The following is a 21,415-nucleotide window of genomic DNA, read 5'->3' on the forward strand; positions in this document are numbered from 1 at the left end:
CCGTTGTCCTTACAAAAAAGGGGAGACTGGGGCGCCTGGGTGGCGCAGTCGGTTAAGCGTCCGACTTCAGCCAGGTCACGATCTCGCGTTCCGTGAGTTTGAGCCCCGCGTCAGGCTCTGGGCTGATGGCTCGGAGCCTGGAGCCTGTTTCCGATTCTGTGTCTCCCTCTCTCTCTGCCCCTCCCCCGTTCATGCTCTGTCTCTCTCTGTCCCAAAAATAAATAAAAAATGTTGAAAAAAAATTAAAAAAAAAAAAAAGGGGAGACTGAAGACAGACACATATAGAGGGAAAGGTGATGTGAAGACACAGAGAGTGCCATCTACGAACCATGGAAGCCCTGAGACCGCCAGAAACACGGAGAGAGGCCTGGAACAGACATCTTGATCTTGAACTCCTAGTCTCGAGAATTTTGAGCCGATATATCTGTGTCGTTGGTGGCCTTTGTTAGGGCAGCCCCGGGAAAGGAAGACACCCAGCTTATTCCTTCTGTGCTCCCCTGTGGGCGTGTCCAGCTCCCCATCCGTCCGTGCCCCACACCGTAGACTATTGTCAACTGTCTTTCCAATGCTGAGCGCCCTGAAGGCAAGAGAACTATGTCTGATTGGCTCTGCTCCCTAGCACCCAAGCTGTGTTTTTATCATACGTTGGAAAATGTGTAGTGAGCCCCTCCCAAGTGTCAGGTATAAGGCCAGGCCTGGGGACAACAAAATGAAGCCACAGTTTGTGTCAAATGCCATGGGAAACTGGGAGGGAGAGAAAGAGAGAGGGAGGGAGGGAGAGAGACAGCCTGGCAGATGGCAGGAACTCCACGAATGCCCCCGACTTCCGTAAAAATCACCTCTGCTTTTATTTCATTTTACAGTTTTACAGCACACATTAATTCATTGTCTCTTTCATGAATCAAGCTCAAGTCAGCATGGATTTGTAGGGACAGGCAATATCACGTGGCGGGGGAGGGGGGGCGGTGGGTGAGTTCTAAAGCCAGGCTTCGGGGTCCGATTCCTGGCTCCATCACTTACTGCTGTGACCCTGGACAAGTTACTGAGCCTCACTGCGCCTCAATTTCCTCATCTGTAAAACGGAGCTCTTCTTTTAGTATTTCTTGTAATGTTTATTTATTTTTAAGAGAGACATAGAGCATGTGCAGGGCAGGGGCAGAGAGAGAGGGAGACGCAGACTCCGAAGCAGGCTCCAGGTTCTGAGCTGTCAGCACAGAGCCCGACGTGGGGCTCGAACTCACGAACCGCGAGATCATGACCTGAGCTGAAGTCAGATGCAAACCGAGCCACCCAGGTTTCCCTAAAACGGAGCTCTTAATACTAACCATTCTCGCAGGTTTCTATGGGGACAAAGTAGCCTGATACATATGAAGTACGTGGGAATGTCCCACCAAATACAAAGTACCTGAGACACTTTGTTATTTACTGAGCACCTACTACATGCTGGGCACTGAGCTGAGGCTATGCTATAGAGGCAGCCAGCTGAGCATCAAACATGGGCTCCCCTTCCACGGCGTAGAATCGTCACCGGGAAGTGGCTGTCCAGCCAGGGACTCTCCCCTTGCACATAGGTGGAGCCAGGCGACCAGGTTCTGGTCGGGGGAGTGGAGGCAGAAGTGATGGCATCGATACCCCGAGCGCCCCCGCGAACTCCGTGCTGAAGACGGCAGAGTGCGTCAGCCTGAGCCCTCCTCCCCACCCCGTGAGTGGCAAAGCAGAGTTTCCCCGCTGAAGCTGGGCCCCCGTGAGTGAGAAGAAAACTTCTACCGTGCTAAGCCGCTACACAGTTTACCTGTTAGAGCAGTCGCGCTGCCCTTCCTCACTGAGAACTCAAAGACACATAACACGCAATCCCCATCTGAAAGTCAAGTGGGACTCCCTTCTCTGGGCCACCTCGATTCTTTTTAATGAGCAATGAAATGTAAGTTTCTGGACACAAAAGAGAGAGACTGAAGTCGGTCTCCTTTACTCTCTACTCAAAACGATGCTGAAGATTGACAGATTTACCCATCTTTCTGCCTCCCGCTGATGTATAAGTGTTTCAAAGATCTAAGCCATACAGAACTCTCGATTTCTTTTTTTATTTTTTAATGTTTATGTATTTATTTATAGAGGGGGGGGCAGGGGAGGAGCAGAGAGAGGGAAAGAGAGAGAGAGAGAGAGAGAGAGAGAGAGAATCCCAAGCAGCCTACACGCTATCAGCACAGAGCCTGATGCGGGGCTTGAACTCACGGACTGTGAGATCATGACCTGAGCCAAAATCAAGAGCTGGAAGCTTAACCAACTGGGGGGCTTAAAACAACACAAATTTCTTGTCTGGCGGGTCTGGAGCCTGGAGGTTGGAAATCAAGGTGTAGACAGGCACTCGCTCCCTTTGAGGGATCTAGGAGAGGGTCCCTCCTCGCCTCTTCCAGCTTCTACTGGCTGGTCCTAATCTTTGGTGCCCCTTAGCTTCCAGCTGCATAATAGAATCCCTGTCCCTGTCATTGTCACGTGGTCATCTTTCCTCTGTGTCTGTCCGTCTCCTCTTTGTATAAGGACACTAGTCACATTGGATTAAGGGCCCACGCTCCTCCAGCATGACCTCATCTTAACTTGCATTGTAATTACATCTGCAAATAAGGTCACAGGCACAGGGACCATGGGAGGGACTTCAGCATATCTTTGGGAAAGGGGGCACAATTCAGCCCGTGACAGGCAGCCTATTAAAGCATTATTATTTGATTTATATAAGAAAACCTCTAGATAAGGTAAACAGAGATCTATCCTGAATCATTACAAGACTCTCACTCAATTCCCAAACCTGAGCCAGTTCACAGACCCAGGGTCCTCGAAGGAAGAGGGGACGGGTCTCCTTAACAAAAGCCTTGCAACATTGCCATAAATATCCTGGGAATAGGGGCGCCTGGGTGGCTCAGTCAGTTGAGCGTCTGACTTTGGTTCCCGTCCTGATCTCGCGGTCCGTGAGTTCGAGCCCCGCGTCGGGCTCCGTGCTGACAGCTCGGAGCCTGGAGCCTGCTTCGGATTCTGTGTCTCCCTCTCTCTGACCCTCCCCCACTTGCTCTCTCAAAAATAAACATTAAAAAATTAAAAAAATATATATCCTGGGAATTTTCCTCTAAGCCTTCCCCAAAAGGACATACAGTGTCATAGCATGGTGACAGTTCACTCGGGAAAGGTCACTCCTGCGTCATTTTTTTTTTTTTTTTTACTTTTCCTTTTGAAATAATGTTAGATTTGCAGAAGAGTTGTGAAGATGGTAGAGACGTTTTTACGGTTCACCCAACTCGCCTCACCTCCTCCTACCCCTCATACACCACAGTATCTTTGTCAAAACTAAGAAATTAACATCGATACGAATGCAGTAGCTAAACTACAGTCTTTACTTGGATTTAACTACTTTTTCCACTCTTTTTTTTTTCTATGCAGATCCTTTGGGAAACACTAGAATGGACGCTGAATGGATGTTAAGCCCTGAGCATTGGTGAAGTCATCAGACGCAGTGTGGTGTGAGGGGCGCCTGGGTGGCTCAGCCGGTTGAGCGTCTGACTTCGGTTCCGGTCCTGATCTCGCGGTTCGTGAGTTCGAGCCCTGCGTCGGGCTCCGAGCTGTCAGCACTGCTCCGAGCCTGCTTCGGATTCTGTGCCTCCCTCTCTCTCTGCCCCTCCCCCGCTCGTGCTCTGTCTCTCTCTCTCTCAAAATAAGTACATTAAAAAAATTTTTTTAAATAAATAAATGTTAAAAAAAAAAAAAAGGAGAAGCAGCAGCAGTGTGGTGTGGAACTCCTTGACCATATAAATGCCAGCAGAAGCATCATGGGAAGGAAAAGGCAAACTCCTCTTCAGAGTATGTGTCTCATCCAGGGAGGACAAGTCCCCCCACTCCCTTCATGATGGAAGGGGTCTGATAGAATCGAACGTCCACCAGGCCGGTGTCCCCAGGGAAAGGTTCCACATCAGCAGCACGGGGGGCGGGGGTCTCTGCCGTTCACAGTGCTTCCAGCAAACTTAATCGCTTATCCAACTTGCTGGCGTGTGGCAACCATTTTTGTTGTGCTCATGGGTCTGTGGGTCAGGATCTACAGAGGACACGGCGGGCATTGCTTTTCGTCTCAGGTCTACAATGTCCAGGGCCTCAGCAGGAAAGATGAGAACGGCTGGGGCGTGACTCAATGGCCAGGGCTTGGAATCTCTGCAGATTTCTTCATTCACATTCTGGTGCCCCAGTGACCCAAAGCCTGGGCTCAGCTGGGTTCCCACACATGCCCTCTTTCTGCAGCTTGAACCTCCCACAGCCTTCCATCTGAGCCTCGAGAAGGGGCCTCCCAGGAGGGAACATCTGGACAGCAAGCATCCCAGGAGACCCAGCAGAAGCTGAGTGGTCTCTACGACTTAGCCTTAGAAGCCACACTAAGGCGTCATTTCTGGCATATTCTGTCGGTGAAGGCGGTCATGAGCCCATCCAGGTTCAAGGGAAGGGAGAAGTGGCAAAAATTCAGAGCCCCTTCTCAAGTCATTCCAGAAGGTTCTGCACGCAGCATATGTCAACCGGGTCAGCCTTGGGGAAGGACTTCTACGTTGCTGAGCGTGTGCACAGCCCTCCATCTTGCACCTTGTACGTGGGCCCGTGGAGGAAACGCTGGGTGGCTAGGCAGAGGCTGACAGACACCAACAGAACATGCTCTCTTACCCCCTCCCCTGCAGGCGTTGCCCCTGGTGAACACTCACATGACTCATTTTTCACACTCTGAATCCGTGCTGACGGGCTCCTCCACATATTATTCCCCAAACCTCCTTGTCAATAAGTTTCCAATTCTTCTCTTTGCAAGTCACTGACCATCCAGCCACGCTGGGAGTCTGTTAGCAACCATCCACGAGTTCATGTCGATTTGTACCCTGGCCATCTCTCAATCCGGCCAAAGTGGCCAAGCAAATGTACCCCTCAACATTCAGCCCACTGGGAAGATCTTCCTTCACAGCCTTTCCTTCAGGGTCACCTTTGGGTGGGGCTGTAAGGCTGCAGCCGTCTACGCGGGGGGACAGCATATCGTGATGGCTGGTGCCGTCGTATCATGCAGAACCACCTGGAAACTAAGCTGGAGCTTTTTCTCCGCCACTCATGAGAAACTCCCCAAGGGACCGCAGGTGTAGATTAACAGAGACAGTGCAGGGGCGCCTGGGTGGCTCAGTCGGTTGAGCATCTGACTTCGGCTCAGGTCATGACCTCACATTTCGTGAGTTCGAGCCCCGAATTGGACTCACTGCTGTTGTCAGCACAGAGCCCACTTTGGATCCTCTGCCCCCCCCCCACCTCTGCCCCCCAGCCTCTGCTTGTGCACTCTCTCAAAAATAATTTTAAAAAATTAAAAAAAAAATTTTTATGTTTATTCATTTTTGAAAGACAGAAACAGAGCACAAGCGGGCGTGGGCAGAGAGAGAGGGCGACACAGGATCCCAAGCAGGCTCCAGGCTCTGAGCTGTCACCACAGAGCCCGACACAGGGCTCGAAGTCACAAACTGCGAGATCATGACCTGAGCCGAAGTCGCTCGCTCAACTGACTGAGCCACCCAGGCGCCCCACATTAAAAAAAAAAAAAATTTTTTTTAAAAGGAGACAGTATGTAGCAAAAATCGATCTCAAAGGCCCCTGAGCCACCTGTACATGCAACCGACTAATGGCTTCCAGTTCACGTTCAAGCTTATATACCATTTCTACTCAGCAATGCATCACTGTGGGGCATGCCCAGCCTTGCTCTTGGTGGATCAGATGACATCCAGTTCATGCCATAGGTAGGTGTCCATTTCTCAAGACCTGGTCGTTCCCTGTCAGGCCCTGACTCTGGTGGATGAAATTTCGCAGACTGAGAAGTCACCCGGCTCAGATACTTTGCCCACAATTAAGTCCTGAGCCTGATCCTTCCCTGGGTCTACCCTGTAGCTCGAGGAGGTAAAGATTTCTTTAAATGCAGCCGCAGAGATGACCTCTCATTCTTTGCAAACTGTTCTTGTGGAAACACCTCCAGCTCAGACAGAAGGGGAAGACAGTGCAAAATGAAGAACCCTCAGGAGCTCAGACCTTTTCTGGGCAGGAAGCAGGCTGAGAAAGCTGGATTCTAAACTGTTTTCTTCCAGAAAAGAATGACACGGAGGGCGAATAGAGCCCAGAGGGTAGAGCCTGACACCTTGTCAGAGTCCTAGGAGGCAGCACTGGTCCCTAAGCAAGAGAGGGGGACCCGCGCCCAGCTGGATTTCTGTGGACCAGCGACTGTGTGCCTCGTTCCCCACTTTTTGAATGTTACTGCGCGTACTTGCGCCTGCCTCACCACTGTATGTTCGGTGTGCGATCGACAGGTAACTCGCCTGTGAGGGTGGTCAGCTCGAGGCCCCGCACCGCTCTTGATTCAGATGATGAGATCCTGGAGCTCAAGCCTGTGTCTGATGCTGGAACAGGATGGGGCTTCCGGGATTGGGACTTTCATGTGTGGGAGGAACACAGAGAATTTGTGGCCAGAGACTGTGGCGGTTTTAACACCCGGCTCACACGTTCCTTGACCCTCCTCCTTTAGGATGAGGGGAAGGTATGTCCCCTTGAATCTGGGGTCTGTAACTACGTGGACAGTTTCTGAGCCCATGCTCTAAGTGGGGGCTTCCTGTCTCTGGGACACAGCGGTGGGCAGAGCGATGCCCCCAAAGGGGTCCACACCCTGCTCCCGGGAAGCTACCAACAACGCTGCGTTGCACGGCAAGAGGAACACTGACGGCGGATTAAGGACTTTAAAATAGGGAGAGCACCTGGGGTTGCCCAGGTGAGCCTGGCGTGATCACACGAGCCCCCCAAAAGCGGAAGCGGAAGGCAGAAGAGCGGATCTGGGCAATATGACAATGACGAGGAGGCAGGACAGGCGCGGCTTTGAGAGGAGGAAGAGCGCCACGAGGCAAGAAATGCAGGTGCCTCTAGAAGCTGGGAACGGCCCTCGCTGACAGCCAGCTCGGCATGGGGAGCTCCGTCCTCGGACCGTAAGGAATTGAATTCTGCTGCCCGCCTGACAGCACGGGAAATGGACTCCCCCCCTGGAGCCTCCAGAAAGGACCACAGCCCTGCCCGCACCCGTGAGCCCCACCGCAGACCTCAAACTACGGAACTGCGAGATAATCCATGTCTGTTGTTTTAGCTGCTGTCTGTGGCAGCTCGTTACAGCAGCTACCGACACCGACACAAAAGCTTCGGACCTGAGCGACTCTGCGGGGAGGAAACCCAAAGTGCCCACCCCTCCCTCCCCGCCCCCCGGGGGAGACCCTGTGCGGAGAGAAATCAGCAGCCAGCACCACCTCGCCAGCCCAGAGGGAACCGCCTTGGAAGGGGACCACCAGCCTGCCGGCTGGGTCACCCCATGTGGGGAGGAAACAGGTTGTTCCTGCAAATTCCTGTCCAAATTTCAGACACACGAACAAGACCACGGTGGCGGTGGTTTTAAGCCTAAACGTGTCTTGTGATCTGTTACGCGGATGAGGGGAACACACGCATGTGGGGGTGAGGCCAGGAGGTGAGACGTGGCCCGGGAGTGCCAGGCCTTTTGTGCTGGCCGCGGTGACAGGGATGAAGGGATTATGAGAAGAGTCCGGATGGCCCTGATGGCGTTCAGGTGAGTGCCGGGGGACAGCGGGGGAGCAGTGGCTGAGTTGGGGGTCACTCCTGCCACTGGAGGTGTGTAGGCTGGGGGGCACCCAGCTCCTGAGGTCCTCTTTGACTCCTCTTTACTGTAAACATAAGGCAACGTTCTAACAGTCTTTTGCAAAAGTATGACCTAATACAACTTTTTCAGAAAGGAGCACGACTGGAGAGCGTGGGCAGAGAGAGCTCTTTGGTGGAGTTTTGCCATTGGGGCGGGGTGGGGGGCAAAGAAAACGGTCAGTAAGTGGAGAGGCACGAGGGACCCCGACTTGGGGGGGGTGTGTTCGAAGATGGGAAACGTGGCAATGTGTCTGTGTGCACGTGGGAAGGATGCATCTCCGGGCACGACGAATACGCCCAAAGCGAGGTTCTGAAAGGTTTGCAAAAGCTGTGGTTAACAGTAAAACCCAGGCGCTCAGGCTGCCTTAGAAATAGAGCAGCCGTACGTCCCACTTCCGCCCAAATGGGGAAATCATGGTCCTCGGCTTGGGGGCTGAACCTGACACTCGGGAGAGGAGGGTTTGCGGCCCCCACCAACTGCCCCACCTTCCCTCGGCCCAGAGCCCTGCAACGCCTGCCCCTTTGGACTCAGTCCTCAGTGCATGCAAAATACTCCTGCTGCTGACTCCTTTAGTTTTTATGAATCCCATGGGCCTAGAATCCACCGGACTCTTTCCCACCTCGAGGAATACTGTGCTTGAATCGGTCTTTCAAGAGAAAAATGTTTTTAAGTGGAGGCATTTATCTGGACTGGGACTGCAGAGGGCACCTAATAACTTCTGTCACCTGGCCCCAGCCTGTCCCCCCACACTAGCCCACCTGCAGAGACTTTGCAACTTTCCCTAGTCCCTTCCAGTGCCTGGCTGCTGCTGAAGAGAGCTTTTAAGGGTGCATACGACCAAAGAGCCCCGACACAGCCAGGGTCTTAAATCCTTTTAGTCTCTTAAAAAGACCACTGTCACCCGAGCTGGGTCCCAGACATAGACTGGGGGGTTGGGGGGAGTCCCAGTCTGGTTTTTATCCTAGTGAGCGAAGTTAGATCCCTTGATCTCTCTGTTCCCTGCCAATTCGAAGGCTCCAGCTTCTGCAGAGAGATCTCTCCCCAGATTGACTGCAACAGGGGAGTTCTCGACCCGGGCCGCACACAGGAATCGCCCGGAGAACTCTTCCTGTGGAACAGCTCTGCTCCCCAACCACACCACCACCTCTGAGCAGCGGGCCTGGGCATCCGGGGTGCAAGCAGGTAGGAGACTTGGGCTTGAGGCTTGGGATGGCCAAAGTCAGGTACAGCTTTAAGAGCACGCACCTGCCTCTACCCTATCGTTGGCCGTCGGGGTGGGGACTTACAAGTGCTCACTTAGTCTTGACTCTGAAGGGTGGTGCTCCTCCCACGGGACGGCCTGATACCGTTTGTACTTATTTAGCAGTTACAGTAACAGGGACAGACCCCTAAATAACACACGTGGCAGTCATTTGACAGAAACAGGGACCACACATGATCCTGTTTCAAAAAACTTATTGAAAGGTCTCTTTGCAAGTAACAGTGTAATCTTACCGTCTTCTTGGCCACAGCGTCAGCGTTTGGCTCTCTGGGTTCTGACAAACCAGTGTCCAGGAATGCACAGCCTTAGCTTTCTATCCAAATGGAACTACGCTCTGCAATAAAAGATGGGGTGGGGGGGGATGGGGTGTCTGGGTGGCTCAGTTGGTTAAGCACCAGACTCCAGCTCAGGTCATGATCTCAGGTCTCGTCTTGTCTTGTCTCATGTGAGTTTGAGCCCTGCGTCAGGCTCTGTGCTGACAGCTCGGAGCCTGGAGCCTGCTTCGGATTGTGTCTCCCTCTCTCCCTGTTCATCCCCTGCTCGCTCGCTCTCCAAAATAAATAAACATTAAAAAAATTTAAGATGGGGGGCACCTGGGTGGCTCAGTGGGTTAAGCGTCTGACTTCGGCTCAGGTCATGATCTCACGGTTTGTGGGTTCAAGCCCCGCGTCGGGCTCTGTGCCGACAGCTCAGAGCCTGGAGCCTGCTTCAGATTCTGTGTCTCCCTCTCTCTCTGACCCTCCCCCGTTCATGCTCTGTCTCTCTCTGTCTCAAAAACTAAATAAGTATTAAAAAAAAATAATAATAAAAAAATAAATTAAAAAAAAAATTTAAGATGGGATGGCGGGGGGCCTGACCTTGCTCCTTACTTGTGAGGAAGCCCTCACGTGTGGGTACACAGGCTGGGCTTGATTCTGCCCGCTGGTCACGCCTGCCTCGTCCCATCCCTGATCCCGGATCTACGTGGTCTTTCTTTCTCTCTCCATTACCATGAATGGAGTGAGCACCTACGTGTACCAGGCACTGTGGCGGGTGTTTTGTAAACATTAGCCCACATCTTCTACCGAAGCCCCCTTTGTCAGGGAGATGATAATCAACACCACAAAGCCCGTGCCGGTGAGGTTTAAGGTGAATGTGGTTGCATTTGAAAGCGTCTGTCTTCCTGAGGTCTCCGAAGAGCAGAGTAGACTTACACCCTTAACGCAAAGTGCTATCAGCTGAAACCAAAGGTCCCAAAGTCTGCAGTAACAAAACCCACAGGAAGGTTATAAAAATATTTTATTTAAATGTTAAGGAAAAAGTACGTGTACTTAAAAATGAGTAAAAGTGCCCATGTTGAACAAATGCTAGAAACCCAGTAAGTTACACAATGATAAAATCTAAAGTGGCAGGAACACATAAAATGCTTTCAAGTGGTCCTGTCACCTAACAAAACTACTATAAAAATGAGATCGCAATTGCAGAAGCTGGGTTAAAGGCACATGACATGATCATTCCCACATATACACACCCAGTGATCGCATACGATCAAAGGGCGAACAACTCTGCAATTTGGGGAGGACACCATGTGCCTATAATGAAACTCTGCTTAAATGTTCACACCAACACTTTCTCCGACGATTCATCAGACTGACACCACAAACTAATTATTTCTATTTTGAACAGAACATTTCTGAGTGTGAAAAATTCAGTAATCACTTGAGTGTGAGGACAGACAAACGAAATCGAATTTATTCTGATTTGAACCAGACTGCAACGTTATAGTTTTTCCGAGGAAACCACTCACTTCCTAGATACGAGGACACGTTGTAGCACTTGTTACACCTGCGATGCTGCCAGCTGGCTGGGTGCTGAATCGTTCGCGTCGAAGTGACACGCTCTTACACCTGAAAGAAAGCCAGCATTTATATTCTGAGTGAGACAGTCTGTCTTTTAAGCAGCTGGATTTCCTGTTTAAAAAGCACAGTTCAGGGGCGCCTGGGTGGCTCAGTCGGTTAAGCGGCCGACTTCGGCTCAGGTCGTGATCTCGCGGTCCGTGAGTTCGAGCCCCGCGTCGGGCTCTGTGGTGACAGCTCAGGGCCTGGAGCCTGTTTCGGATTCTGTGTCTCCCTCTGTCTCTGACCCTCCCCTGTTCATGCTCTCTCTCCCTCTCTCTGTCTCAAAAATAAATAAATGTTAAAAAAAAAAAATTTAAAAAAAAAAAAGCACAGTTCAGTCCACATGCCTGTAACACTCTCTGGCTCTCCATTACCAAAAACAAACTCACGTCAAGGGTCGAAAGCTCCTGAACGTGCGTAAAAACTGAAAACTGAACGGCGGAAAACGTAACGGTATCAGGGCGGAGGGGAAAAGCAGGACACGGGGTCAGATGAGGCTCCGTCCTGCGGCGACACGTGCTGACCCGGACAAAGGGAGAGACGCCAGATGGCCCCGGACAGCACAGTGTGCACAGGGGACTCTCCACCTCTGTGGGGCCACACACCTGCTAGTGACCACCTGCAGCCTGGCAGCGACGGGATTCTGTCCATGTCTCCCTTATTTGGGTACAGTGACTCCCCTTAGAACTCCAAAGGGAGCACAGGCTGTTAGCTGAAATGCACCCCAATCCTTTACTTAGTATGTTAACATCCACTTCTCTGGGCCTGTTTTCATGCCCGTAAACTGACACATGAAGAAGTTTTCCTCCCAGCTCTGAAGTCAGTTGCATAAAGAGAGGGCCTATCTTGGCTTTTTCACCGTGTCCCTAAGCACGCAGAGGGAGTGCTCTCATGCATATTTATTTGATAAAGGAGTCGTCTGGTACTCGACAGACAGACCCCGCCGTGTAAGGCAGCAGGCCCAGGGAGGCAGTTGTCCGTGGGGAGCAAGAGATTCTGTAAGTAACACGGAAGGAAAAGGCTGATGGGTCGTCCGTCAGATTTTTAGGAGGCAGCCAGAACAGCTCAAGTGGGTAAAAGTGCCCGTTCTTCCTACGTTCCTGCTCCCTAACAGCAACCTAGCCAGTTGTCTGGTGTGTATCAGGTGATGGAAGCTGACCTGGGTGGAAAGTGACCTACTGTGGGAGCTTATCTACACCGTAAGGTGTAAATACGACATCTCTGAAGGGCGGGGTGCCTTACCCAGGAAATAGTCATGGAGAACTAAATTATGCAGAAGGGAAGGGGTCTCGGTCCCTTTCATCTCAGAGTTGAAGGAAGGCACAGTTGGTGAGTAGTCCGTCACTGCTGTGCCACCTGGAAACGGTCACCAAAGACACTGGTCCAGTGAGTTCAGTGTTAGAAAGGCCGTTCCAGGACTCTTACCTCTGGACATCACCCAAGGAGTGAGATCAGCATCACAACGCCCATAAACTGAGTGAACAACACCAGCGGGGTGAGGAAGGACCACACGTGCCACAGGGCAACGTTGAAGCTGAAAAGGATAAGACACACGCGGTTGGCCGCTCCAGCTGTAATCTACGTACGTACCCCAAGATCCCACTTTGAACTCCGTTTGGGAAAGTTCTCTTAGCCAGCAACTGTGTGTGTATGTCATGTTTCCCAGAGATGTGGTTTGGCCAGCACTGGAAATATCACAAACTCTTCAGAGAGCACTTGGGACCGAACCACTGAAGGTCCTCCCCCGAGAGCTGGCCCAACAGGATCCCAAGTCTCTCAAAGTCAGTGTCTGTGGCGGCACATCGACGACAATGGCTACAGCCTGCTTCCACGACCCGCACACTGTCAAACCATCAGAGTAAAGACACAGTTTCAAATAACTTTTTGTTAGAAACAGGATGAAAAACGTAATGACGTATAAGTTGCTATTAAATCTCCCTTTGAGAAAAACACTGCTCCTGTCGCCAAGGTAAGAATAAGACAGCTTCTCAGTGCAAATGATCTTTATGGACTGAATTTGTAAGAGCAGAAGTTAATTAAATAGTTACTGGTTTCACTATGTAATAGTTTTTTAAATGGAACTTTAAACAACGGAACTTTTTAAATCCTACTGTTCTAAAAAAAATAACCTTTCCGGGGCGATCTCACTCTTAGGATGTAAAACTGCACACCCGTGTACCCACATCACCGAAGGGTGAGTAATAACCACAACACAAGGTGATACATGTCAATGCCCTCCAATTTCAATGACAGAAAATTAATCATAAAAAACATTCAATTAAACGGAATAGGCACAAAATATATGGTTTTTCCAAAATCCCAATTCAATTGACATACAGAAAGGAAAAAAGCTAGAGGAATATATACAACATATAAAGAACAGTTGTTCTCTCTGGCTGCGGGATCATGGGGATTTATTTCCTTTGTGTTTTTCTGTAATTAACAGATTATTCTTCAGTGAGCAAGTGTACTTTCATACACATTAAAAAAAAAAAATCAGGGGCGCCTGGGTGGCGCAGTCGGTTAAGCGTCTGACTTCAGCCAGGTCACGATCTCGCGGTCCGTGAGTTCGAGCCCCGCGTCGGGCTCTGGGCTGATGGCTCGGAGCCTGGAGCCTGTTTCCGATTCTGTGTCTCCCTCTCTCTCTGACCCTCCCCCGTTCATGCTCTGTCTCTCTCTGTCCCAAAAAAATAAATAAAAAACGTTGAAAAAAAAAAAAAATCAGTGTTTTTTCATCGACTACCTATTAAGAAGAAGGATACGGATTGTGCCATTTTCCTGGTAGCAAAGCAGTAAGAACAACTGTAAGTCTAGCCACCAAAGGAGGGTAGGTTCAACAAACCCAGGTTATGTCCATGTGATGATAATGTGTACAATTAAAAATAATGAGGCTTATCCAGGGGCGCCCGGCTGGCTCAGTCGGTAGAGCATGTGACTCTTAATCTTAGGGTCCTAGGTTCAAGCCCCGTATTGGGCATGGAACCTACTTAAAAATAAAATAAAATAAAAATAAAGAGGCGCATTTTTTTGTACCAATATGGACGAATTACCAATGATACGGCTCCGTTAAAAAAAAAATGGACAATCACTTTGGGAAAAAAAAAAATTTCAGCTGTTTACTGCAATTGGAGATATGTATAACCTATAAGCCAGCAATTTCACCTCTAGAGACATGTATACACGCGTGTGCACACATACCTCCAGCAGACACGCGTGCACATGCGCATGAGACTCACACACAAGAATGTTAAGAGCATCATGAACAACGGCACCAAACTGGAAACGATCCAGATGCGATCAACAGTAGAAGCGATGAACGCATTCAGTGATGGGACGAAATGCTAACCAGCAACGAGCGGCTGTGATACACGGCTCGGGTCTAACGGGAGATAGGGTGAGGCAGGATGAGACCGACACACTCGGCAGGAAGAAAAGCGAGGCTTCGCACACACTCTGTACAGCACCGTCTAAACTACAACCCCGCTCGTGGGACACGTTTTCTTTCACAGTGAAGACAGCAGCTTTCTGTTTGTTCTGAAGTTTCGAGTGTGAGAATGATAAACAGGTACCAGACATAGCACTGCATGTGAACAGCCAAATGTACAAGAATACGGAATACCTGAATCCATTTCTACGAAGTCAAAAAAATAGACAAAACGAAAACGGTACTTAAGAGATGCCAAAGAAAGCAAGCCCCACACGGGTCGGGACAGTGTCTGTCTATGGGCAGGAAGGAAAGCGCCCTGGCTGGGGCGGGGGGCGGGCGGAAAGGGATCACGGGGCTGGTACGGTTCTCTTTCCTGACCTGGGTGAGGGTTGGCCAGTGCAGTGGTTAACTCATTCAGCTGGACAACTTAAGCTGTTTCCACTTTCCGTATTACATTTCCCAATCAGCACGATGTAATTAATGAATTAATTTTTTAATTTACAGCCAAGTTAGTGTATTGCGCCATAACGATTTCAGGAGCAGATTCCAGTGATTCATCCCCTACGTATCACACCCAGTGCTCACTCCCACCAGTGTCCTCCCTAATGCTCCTTACTTATCCATTTAGCCCATCCCCCCACCCACAACCCCTCCAGCAACCCTCAGTTTATTCTCTGTATTTAAGAGTCTCTTATACTTGTCCCCCTCGCTTCACAATGCAAATGATTTCAAAAGCAAAACACAGAATATATACAGATAGCACGTCAACATTTGTGTTTTAAACAGCTAAATGCGCGGGACACCTGGGCGGCTCCGTCGGTTAAGTGTCCGACTTCGGCTCAGGTCATGAGCTCACGGTTCGTGGGTTCGAGCCCCGCATCGGGCTCTGTGCTGAGAGCTCGGCGCCTGGAGCCTGCTTCCGATTCTGTGTCTCCCTCTCCCGCTTCCCCTCCCCCACTCACGTTCTGTCTCTGCAAAATGAATAAACCTTAAAAAAAATTAAAAAACCATAGCTAAATACGTAAAGAACGATCCTACTAGAAAGGGCCTCTGAGACTAGCAATGACAGGAGGCCATTTTCCCGTTTCTCCTTTTCTGTAAGCTTCGTGCCCCGTACATCGGCACCTGATCACAACACGCTTTATTCCCCTGGTTGCTGCAAAGTTAACTCACCAGACGCCGGCCGCAATAAAAGCGGCAGTTGTCACGGGTATCAAGGCTGGATACTTGACGTCGTAATCTTCAATCCCGCGGCACCACTCCAGATAGAGGATGCAGTAACACGCAAGCGACAGGCTGATCAGCAGGAGGGCGCCGCCGGCCACGAACCAGCTGCAGAGACCAAACGACACAAGGGTTGCCAGCAGACTTAGCGCCTCAGCGCGCGTCTGAAAAAAGGTTTTCACCGACAGCCTAAAAATCGATTGCTACGCAGATCAACTGGGCGAGGGGCCCAGAGGGGCCCACGGCTCCCCAACCCCCGCTTTCAGATGGCCTCTGTCGGGCGGGAGATGGGGTGACACAGGAGGGGTCCGGCAGGTGCAGCAGGAAGAAAGTGAGGCTCGAACAGCCGTGCACTCCCCACGCCCCACAAACCACCACCCGAAGCACAAGTCCGCTCGTGGCGCCGCGTCTCCTCTCACGACACGGCAGCTTTCTGTCTCTTTCTGAAGTTTCGAGCGGGAGAGTAAGAAACGGGTGCCATGAACTCCTCTAAGGTAAGGAGGCTTTCTGGGAGGACTGAAAATCAGACTGGAAGGCGGTTACCTCAAACTGCCTCTCGGAACAGATTTCTGAGCGAGACACCCATTTCTAGAATATTCCCAATCTCCCTCCAAGGGGCAGTGTCTTTTTCCTCCCTTGGAATTCTACCCCAGCGCTGACTCAGTGTGGGTGAGGCGGCCTCCTTGGCCCCTGCTGGTTGTGGGAGGAGGCCAGATTTGGGGAACGAAGCCCTCTTCCTGTCTCCCAAGGTCTCCATTCTCTTTCGCTTCTTCACGGGGAGAAGACGGGGGTTCCATGCAGACGAGAGAGGGGTCATGGGGTCTGGAACAGTCACAGTCACACAGGCACTGAGCACACTTCCAGCCATGGCAAGCTTCCAGGTTCCTTTAAGGCACCGAATGACACTGCAGTGCTGGGATCAGTGATGAGAGGCGGGATAGCTCAGTGGTTGCAGCGTGGCCTTCCAAATCTGCCTGTCTGGGTTTGAAGCTCAGCCCCAGCACGACTAGCTTTGTGGCTCTGAGCAGGTTACTTAACCTCAGGGTGTTCTAGAAACGTTAGTAGGACCTCACAGAACAGCTGCGAAAATCACACAGCACTCTGAAAAGTGCTGCCCCATAGCGAGCAGCATTATTCCGCTGGTGTGATCGATGGAAAACATACCTCCACGTTCCTCCTTCGGGGTCTGCAGAGGCCTCTCTTCTGCTACAGTGTCATTCTCAACAGGGGCGATACTGCCCCCAAAGGGAAGAAATCCTCCTCCTCTTTCTGTATGCGCAGAGAAACTCCCGCAGGACGTTACGGGGGGGGGGTAGGAATGAAACGTCTCACGGAGGCTCCTCGGGAGGTGGCAACAAAGGTTGAGGAACACTGTGCCAGAGTCACGGTGACCTCCTTGCTCGGTCAGGATCCTTCCGTCTGTTCCAGGTTTTAACTCCACCTGGAACGCTGGTGCGGCTACTGCGTCCAGACATGGCAGAGGACAGAAGCAGCTGGAAAACCCGCCTGAACCAAAACGCGACTGCAAGTCAGAGGCCCTCCACCCTGGCATCGGAGTCCCTCGGCAAGGTTGCCAAGGGAAGCCATCTTGCCCCCGGTTTCCCAAATTCTGACTCGGTGGGTAACGAGGAAGAGCCTGGGTATCTGGGCTTGTGATTTCCGTTGTAGTTTTAACCAGCAACTCGGCTCACACACACGACCAGGATTTTCTTAAAAACTGTGATTTCCAACCCATCACCCATCACGCTTCGCTTTGTTTGTTAACATAGACCTGTGTCTCCTATCTCTGAACATCGTCTTGCAGCCTTGCGTAGATTGGAAGAACCCTAATGCCTCGAGCTTCCGAACTTGGGGGCTAACGGCAGGGCAAGAGATGAGGAATCACTTCAGGTAGATTTGTAAGGCGGCAGAAGGCAGCCCGCAACCCCTCTTGGGTACGGCCCTCGTCCGACGGCCGCTCAGACTCCCCACTGCTTACCGAGGCCCTTGGCAAGAATATAGTGCCACTCAAAATCCTCAGCCTTTGAGTATCCGTTCAGGTCTTTTGTCTCTAAGGTGATACTTTTCTGAGGCCAGGCCGGTGACTTCTGTGTCCTTCTCCTGCCCCACAGCCCCGGCTCTGCTACGGGACAGCGCGGGCTCCTGGGCAGCCCAGTGACTACGGCAGGTGCCCCCAACACCTTAGAGGTGTAACCAACCGTCCCTTAGCTCAGCATTTCCTTCAACTAGAGAGAATACTTAAAATAAGGAGACAAAGAGGGAAATCCTCCTCTCTCTCCTAAAACCTCCAAAAGGCCTGCCTCCCGAGGCTGGGCTGACTAGGTGCTCCTTCTAGGTGTCCCACGGCATCCTGGGCATATGCTTATAGCGCGCACATGACCCATTCACCTGTCTTGGCCTGAAAGGGGCTACCAGGGGGCTGGAAGTGTGCTTCCTTGATCACTGTCACCACAGCCGAACACATCTCAGGCTCTCGTGTCGTATCTGAATAACAAAGAGGCCGCTGCTCCCGGCAGTGTGCAAAACAACTACTCATCCTCTTTTCCCAGCCCAGGATCTACACCGACTGAGAGACACATAGGAGTTAGGCCGATGACGTCAACTGTCAGCTCTGTTACTGACGGAGCTGCAGGAAGATGGCTTTGGTGACCAGACGTGCCACCAGGTTCCAAGTTGACATGAAAACCTAGAGACCCTCTCGGGTTGGGGCTGCCCCCAGAAATGACGGCACAGAAAGACAGACCAGAATCTGGGCTTCCCACAGACAGCTGGCTCCCAAGAGAAAGAAGGTGCCTTCGACACGTGGCTGGTTCTTCATCCCAAACTCGGTCAGGGAAGGGGCAAGCAGGGTAAAGGGCAGGAAGACAGGAGTGTTTAAGGAAAGTTCTAGCTCCTGGCATTAAGGCAAGAGACGAATAGGCTTTTATGGAACAACTGAAATAAGTCCCATATGCCTCCTTTCTCCTGAATGCATGCTCTGTGCACCTCCCGGCTCTCCCTCCCGCAGTCAGCATCCGAAGGCCTCTGAGGAGAAACTGTGCGTCACCCCCATGATGACACGGGATCAAACGGTCCTATCCACACCTCTCTAGCCCTGCTGGTCCCCGTGCTCGCATCCTGTGCAAACCACCGCTCCCAGTGCCAGCTCAAAGCTCACCAACGTCTCTCCCTCTTGGCTCTGCTGTGTGGGGGCCTCTAGAACACTCTTCAACATTCAGTGAGGACTCAGGTACGATTCACAACCTTGCCCCCCCCCCCCCATCAATTCCTGAGATCATACCGAAGAGATCTTAATCCTCATGAATGACGGACGATTTGACATCAGGCCTCAAAGCTCCCGACTCCTCCTCTGAGTGACGTCAACCCTAATTCAATCACTCCCCGTAGTTACTTTGTTAGCTGTAACTACGCTCTGCAAACAAACTCTGAGGCCCGGTTCTCACCCGCCAGGGTCCTCGCTCCCTCCTCCCGGTGCTCCTGCACTGTCTTCAGACAGACTGTCAGAATCTTTCTTCTTCCATTTTTTACACATGGATTAGGTTCTTCTTAAATTCACTACCTTCCCCATCCTCCAACACACTTGTGCTGAAAGGCATACTGAAGTACTTTCCAGTTTCATCCGTTCTGCTGTACATGTCCCAAGCACACACTCTCTTGGTCACTAGTGACCTTTGTGTCACCAGTACCTCCAACACCGTGCCTGGCAGGAAGTAAGAGATTTCTAAGCATTTGAAGAACGCAACTCACAAGACACTATGAGCGATGAGACGAGGGCGCTTAATTACGAAGCAATGAAGCTTTCTCACCTATTGGTGTGGAAGTTTTCTTTAACGGTTTTAAAGAAATCAACATAGTAGGTCACAACAATGGATGCCAGAATCCAGAATCCAGAATGGATGTTAAGTCTTGGAAGAGGTTTCTCCTTTCTCTCAACAGCAGTAGAGACTTCTGCAAATAAGGGAAATTTCAACTTATCAAATTACCATAAATTTATGAGGAAAAAGAACACCTATTTTAAGCTGGATAAAATAATTTCCTAGAGCTTTCCCAAAACCAGATTCTCTACAATTAGAGAACAGATTTCTTCTGTACAGCCACCAAAACACGTTTATATTTGCAGAAATAATTAATAGGAACCTGCTATAAAACATATTCAGTATAGGCAACTTGTTCCCCCTAAACGAATTTAAAATCAAATTTACAATATTACCGTCTTTTGGAAAGAAAGACACCATCTGGTAGTATAGGAATTTTAGTATCATGTTTCATATATTGCCTAGGAAAGCAATTAGTCTTGTTAATTAAGAAAAATGGAGACAGCAGACATTAGAGCACAAAATGGACTTGTAATTTCCCCCAAATACTTTTAACTACATATTTTAATTATTTCAAACAAACACAACCTTCTGAGGCAACGGCAGGGCACAGCGGAGGTCTAGTCCTGATACAGCACTGTCTAGACAGGTGATGGACAAATCAAATTTCTTCCAGTTGAGACCCAATCTGAAAGAATAGGTGGCTGGGGTTGGGTGTGATGAGTTATTTCTAACAAATTCCCCAGAGGAGTGACATGCCCCCCTCTCTTAATTCTCGTGAGAACCTTTGGTATACATCTGAGACCCCCGACCTTGAACAAACCATCTGAATCCCCAGGAGGCTTGTTCATAATACAAATTCTGGGAGACAGCCTCAGAATTTGTAAATAAGAATGCCTGGGCATGATGTTTTCTGCGTTTATTTTTCAAAGGGTAGTAAGTGCACGATTTGCAACATACAGGGCAGAAAAATCTAAAATGAACTCTCTTTCCCCTATACTTAACCCTAGTTTTCTCAACCCCAAAGCAACTACCAACACCAACTTCTATGAATTCTTTCATACTCTATGCATTTACAGGTGAACACACATCACACGTTACCAGGTCTGTGCCCAAACGCTGGTACAGCGGACTTTGTCCTGCGCCTCCCTGTGAAAATCATCCCCACAGGGCGAAAAAAGTCTGCCTGCCTTGTCATGTAGGAGTACATCCAAATGTATTTAACCAGCTCTCTGCTGATAGGCAATTAGACATTTTCAGTCGCTCGCCACTACGAGGAATGCTGAGGTTAAACACTGTGCACATACGTCCTCGTGTACTGGTACGAGTATGATGCTTTGGTAGATTCTTAGAAATACAACCGGATGGTATTTTTTATTTAAATGGAGAATGCCAAACAGGTGTCAAACCAGCTCTCCTGGGAATCCTGAAGCGCAGCTGGGATGAAGATGCGCGGGGCTACGCGATCACTAGGAATCTCTCAGGGACGCTAAATACCCGACTTGCAAAACGGCTTGGCAAGCCTTGAACAAACGAAACCTGGTCCCTCCTGCCAGGACAGGGCTGCGGGAGGTCCGCGGGGCCGGCCGTTTCCGGGCGCCTCGACTCCGGACACCTCAGCGCAGCTCGGGGCGCGCCCGGGGGGAGCGCCTCACCCGGCCCGGCGTAGCCCTCGCTGTCCAGCGGGGCCTCGGTGTCCCGCGGGAACAGGTACCGCCGCCGGAGCTGCTCCCGGGCCCGCGAAGCGTCCATCTTGGCAACGCCCAGAAGCGCGGCGGAAGTGACGTAACGACCGGAACTTCCGCCAACGGCTCCCCGGCCGAGGTGCTCGCTGCTGTGAGGGGTGGAGCCTATGCAGGCCGAGGTTTTAGTTGGTGAGACTCTAGGGTGGGCTCGGCTTCTCGGCCTCAGTGCTCAAGTACGCAAACAGGATTTGAATTTGAAAACACTGAGCCTGGGCCCGGCGGAAGGTACCCGCAGCGGATGCCGACCTACGGAAGCCTGGGAGGACCAAGCTTCCAGAGGCCGCCGAAAGTGTGCCGGGCAGGGGTGCGAGGCTGTGCGGTGCCTCCTGGTTCC

General features: G+C 50.9%; 1 protein-coding gene across 1 annotated transcript; it reads right to left on the minus strand.

Moving 5' to 3' along the window:
- Positions 1-10,254: 10,254 nt before the first annotated feature.
- Positions 10,255-21,128, minus strand: TMEM128 (transmembrane protein 128). Its single transcript, XM_019453714.2, has 5 exons — positions 20,992-21,128; positions 19,328-19,469; positions 15,471-15,629; positions 12,296-12,404; positions 10,255-10,879 (listed from the first exon to the last, which is right to left on the minus strand). Exons 1-4 carry the CDS (start codon positions 21,086-21,088, stop codon positions 12,305-12,307), a joined length of 498 nt encoding a protein of 165 aa, XP_019309259.1. The 5' UTR covers positions 21,089-21,128; the 3' UTR covers positions 10,255-10,879; positions 12,296-12,304.
- Positions 21,129-21,415: the final 287 nt, after the last annotated feature.

Source organism: Panthera pardus, unplaced genomic scaffold (genome assembly GCF_024362965.1).
Source record: "Panthera pardus isolate Hobbes unplaced genomic scaffold, ASM2436296v1 HiC_scaffold_13, whole genome shotgun sequence".
Lineage (NCBI taxonomy): Eukaryota > Metazoa > Chordata > Mammalia > Carnivora > Felidae > Panthera > Panthera pardus.

Bases quoted from the DNA above. Each gene is read 5' to 3' on its own strand.
- TMEM128 (XM_019453714.2), bottom strand. From the start codon at position 21,088: ATGGACGCTTCGCGGGCCCGGGAGCAGCTCCGGCGGCGGTACCTGTTC. The intron at 19,470-20,991 runs GTGAGGCGCTCC...CCTTATTTGCAG, and splicing joins CGAGGGCTACGCCGGGCCGG to AAGTCTCTACTGCTGTTGAG. The intron at 15,630-19,327 runs GTGAGAAAGCTT...TGGTCTCTGCAG, and splicing joins GAAAACTTCCACACCAATAG to CTGGTTCGTGGCCGGCGGCG.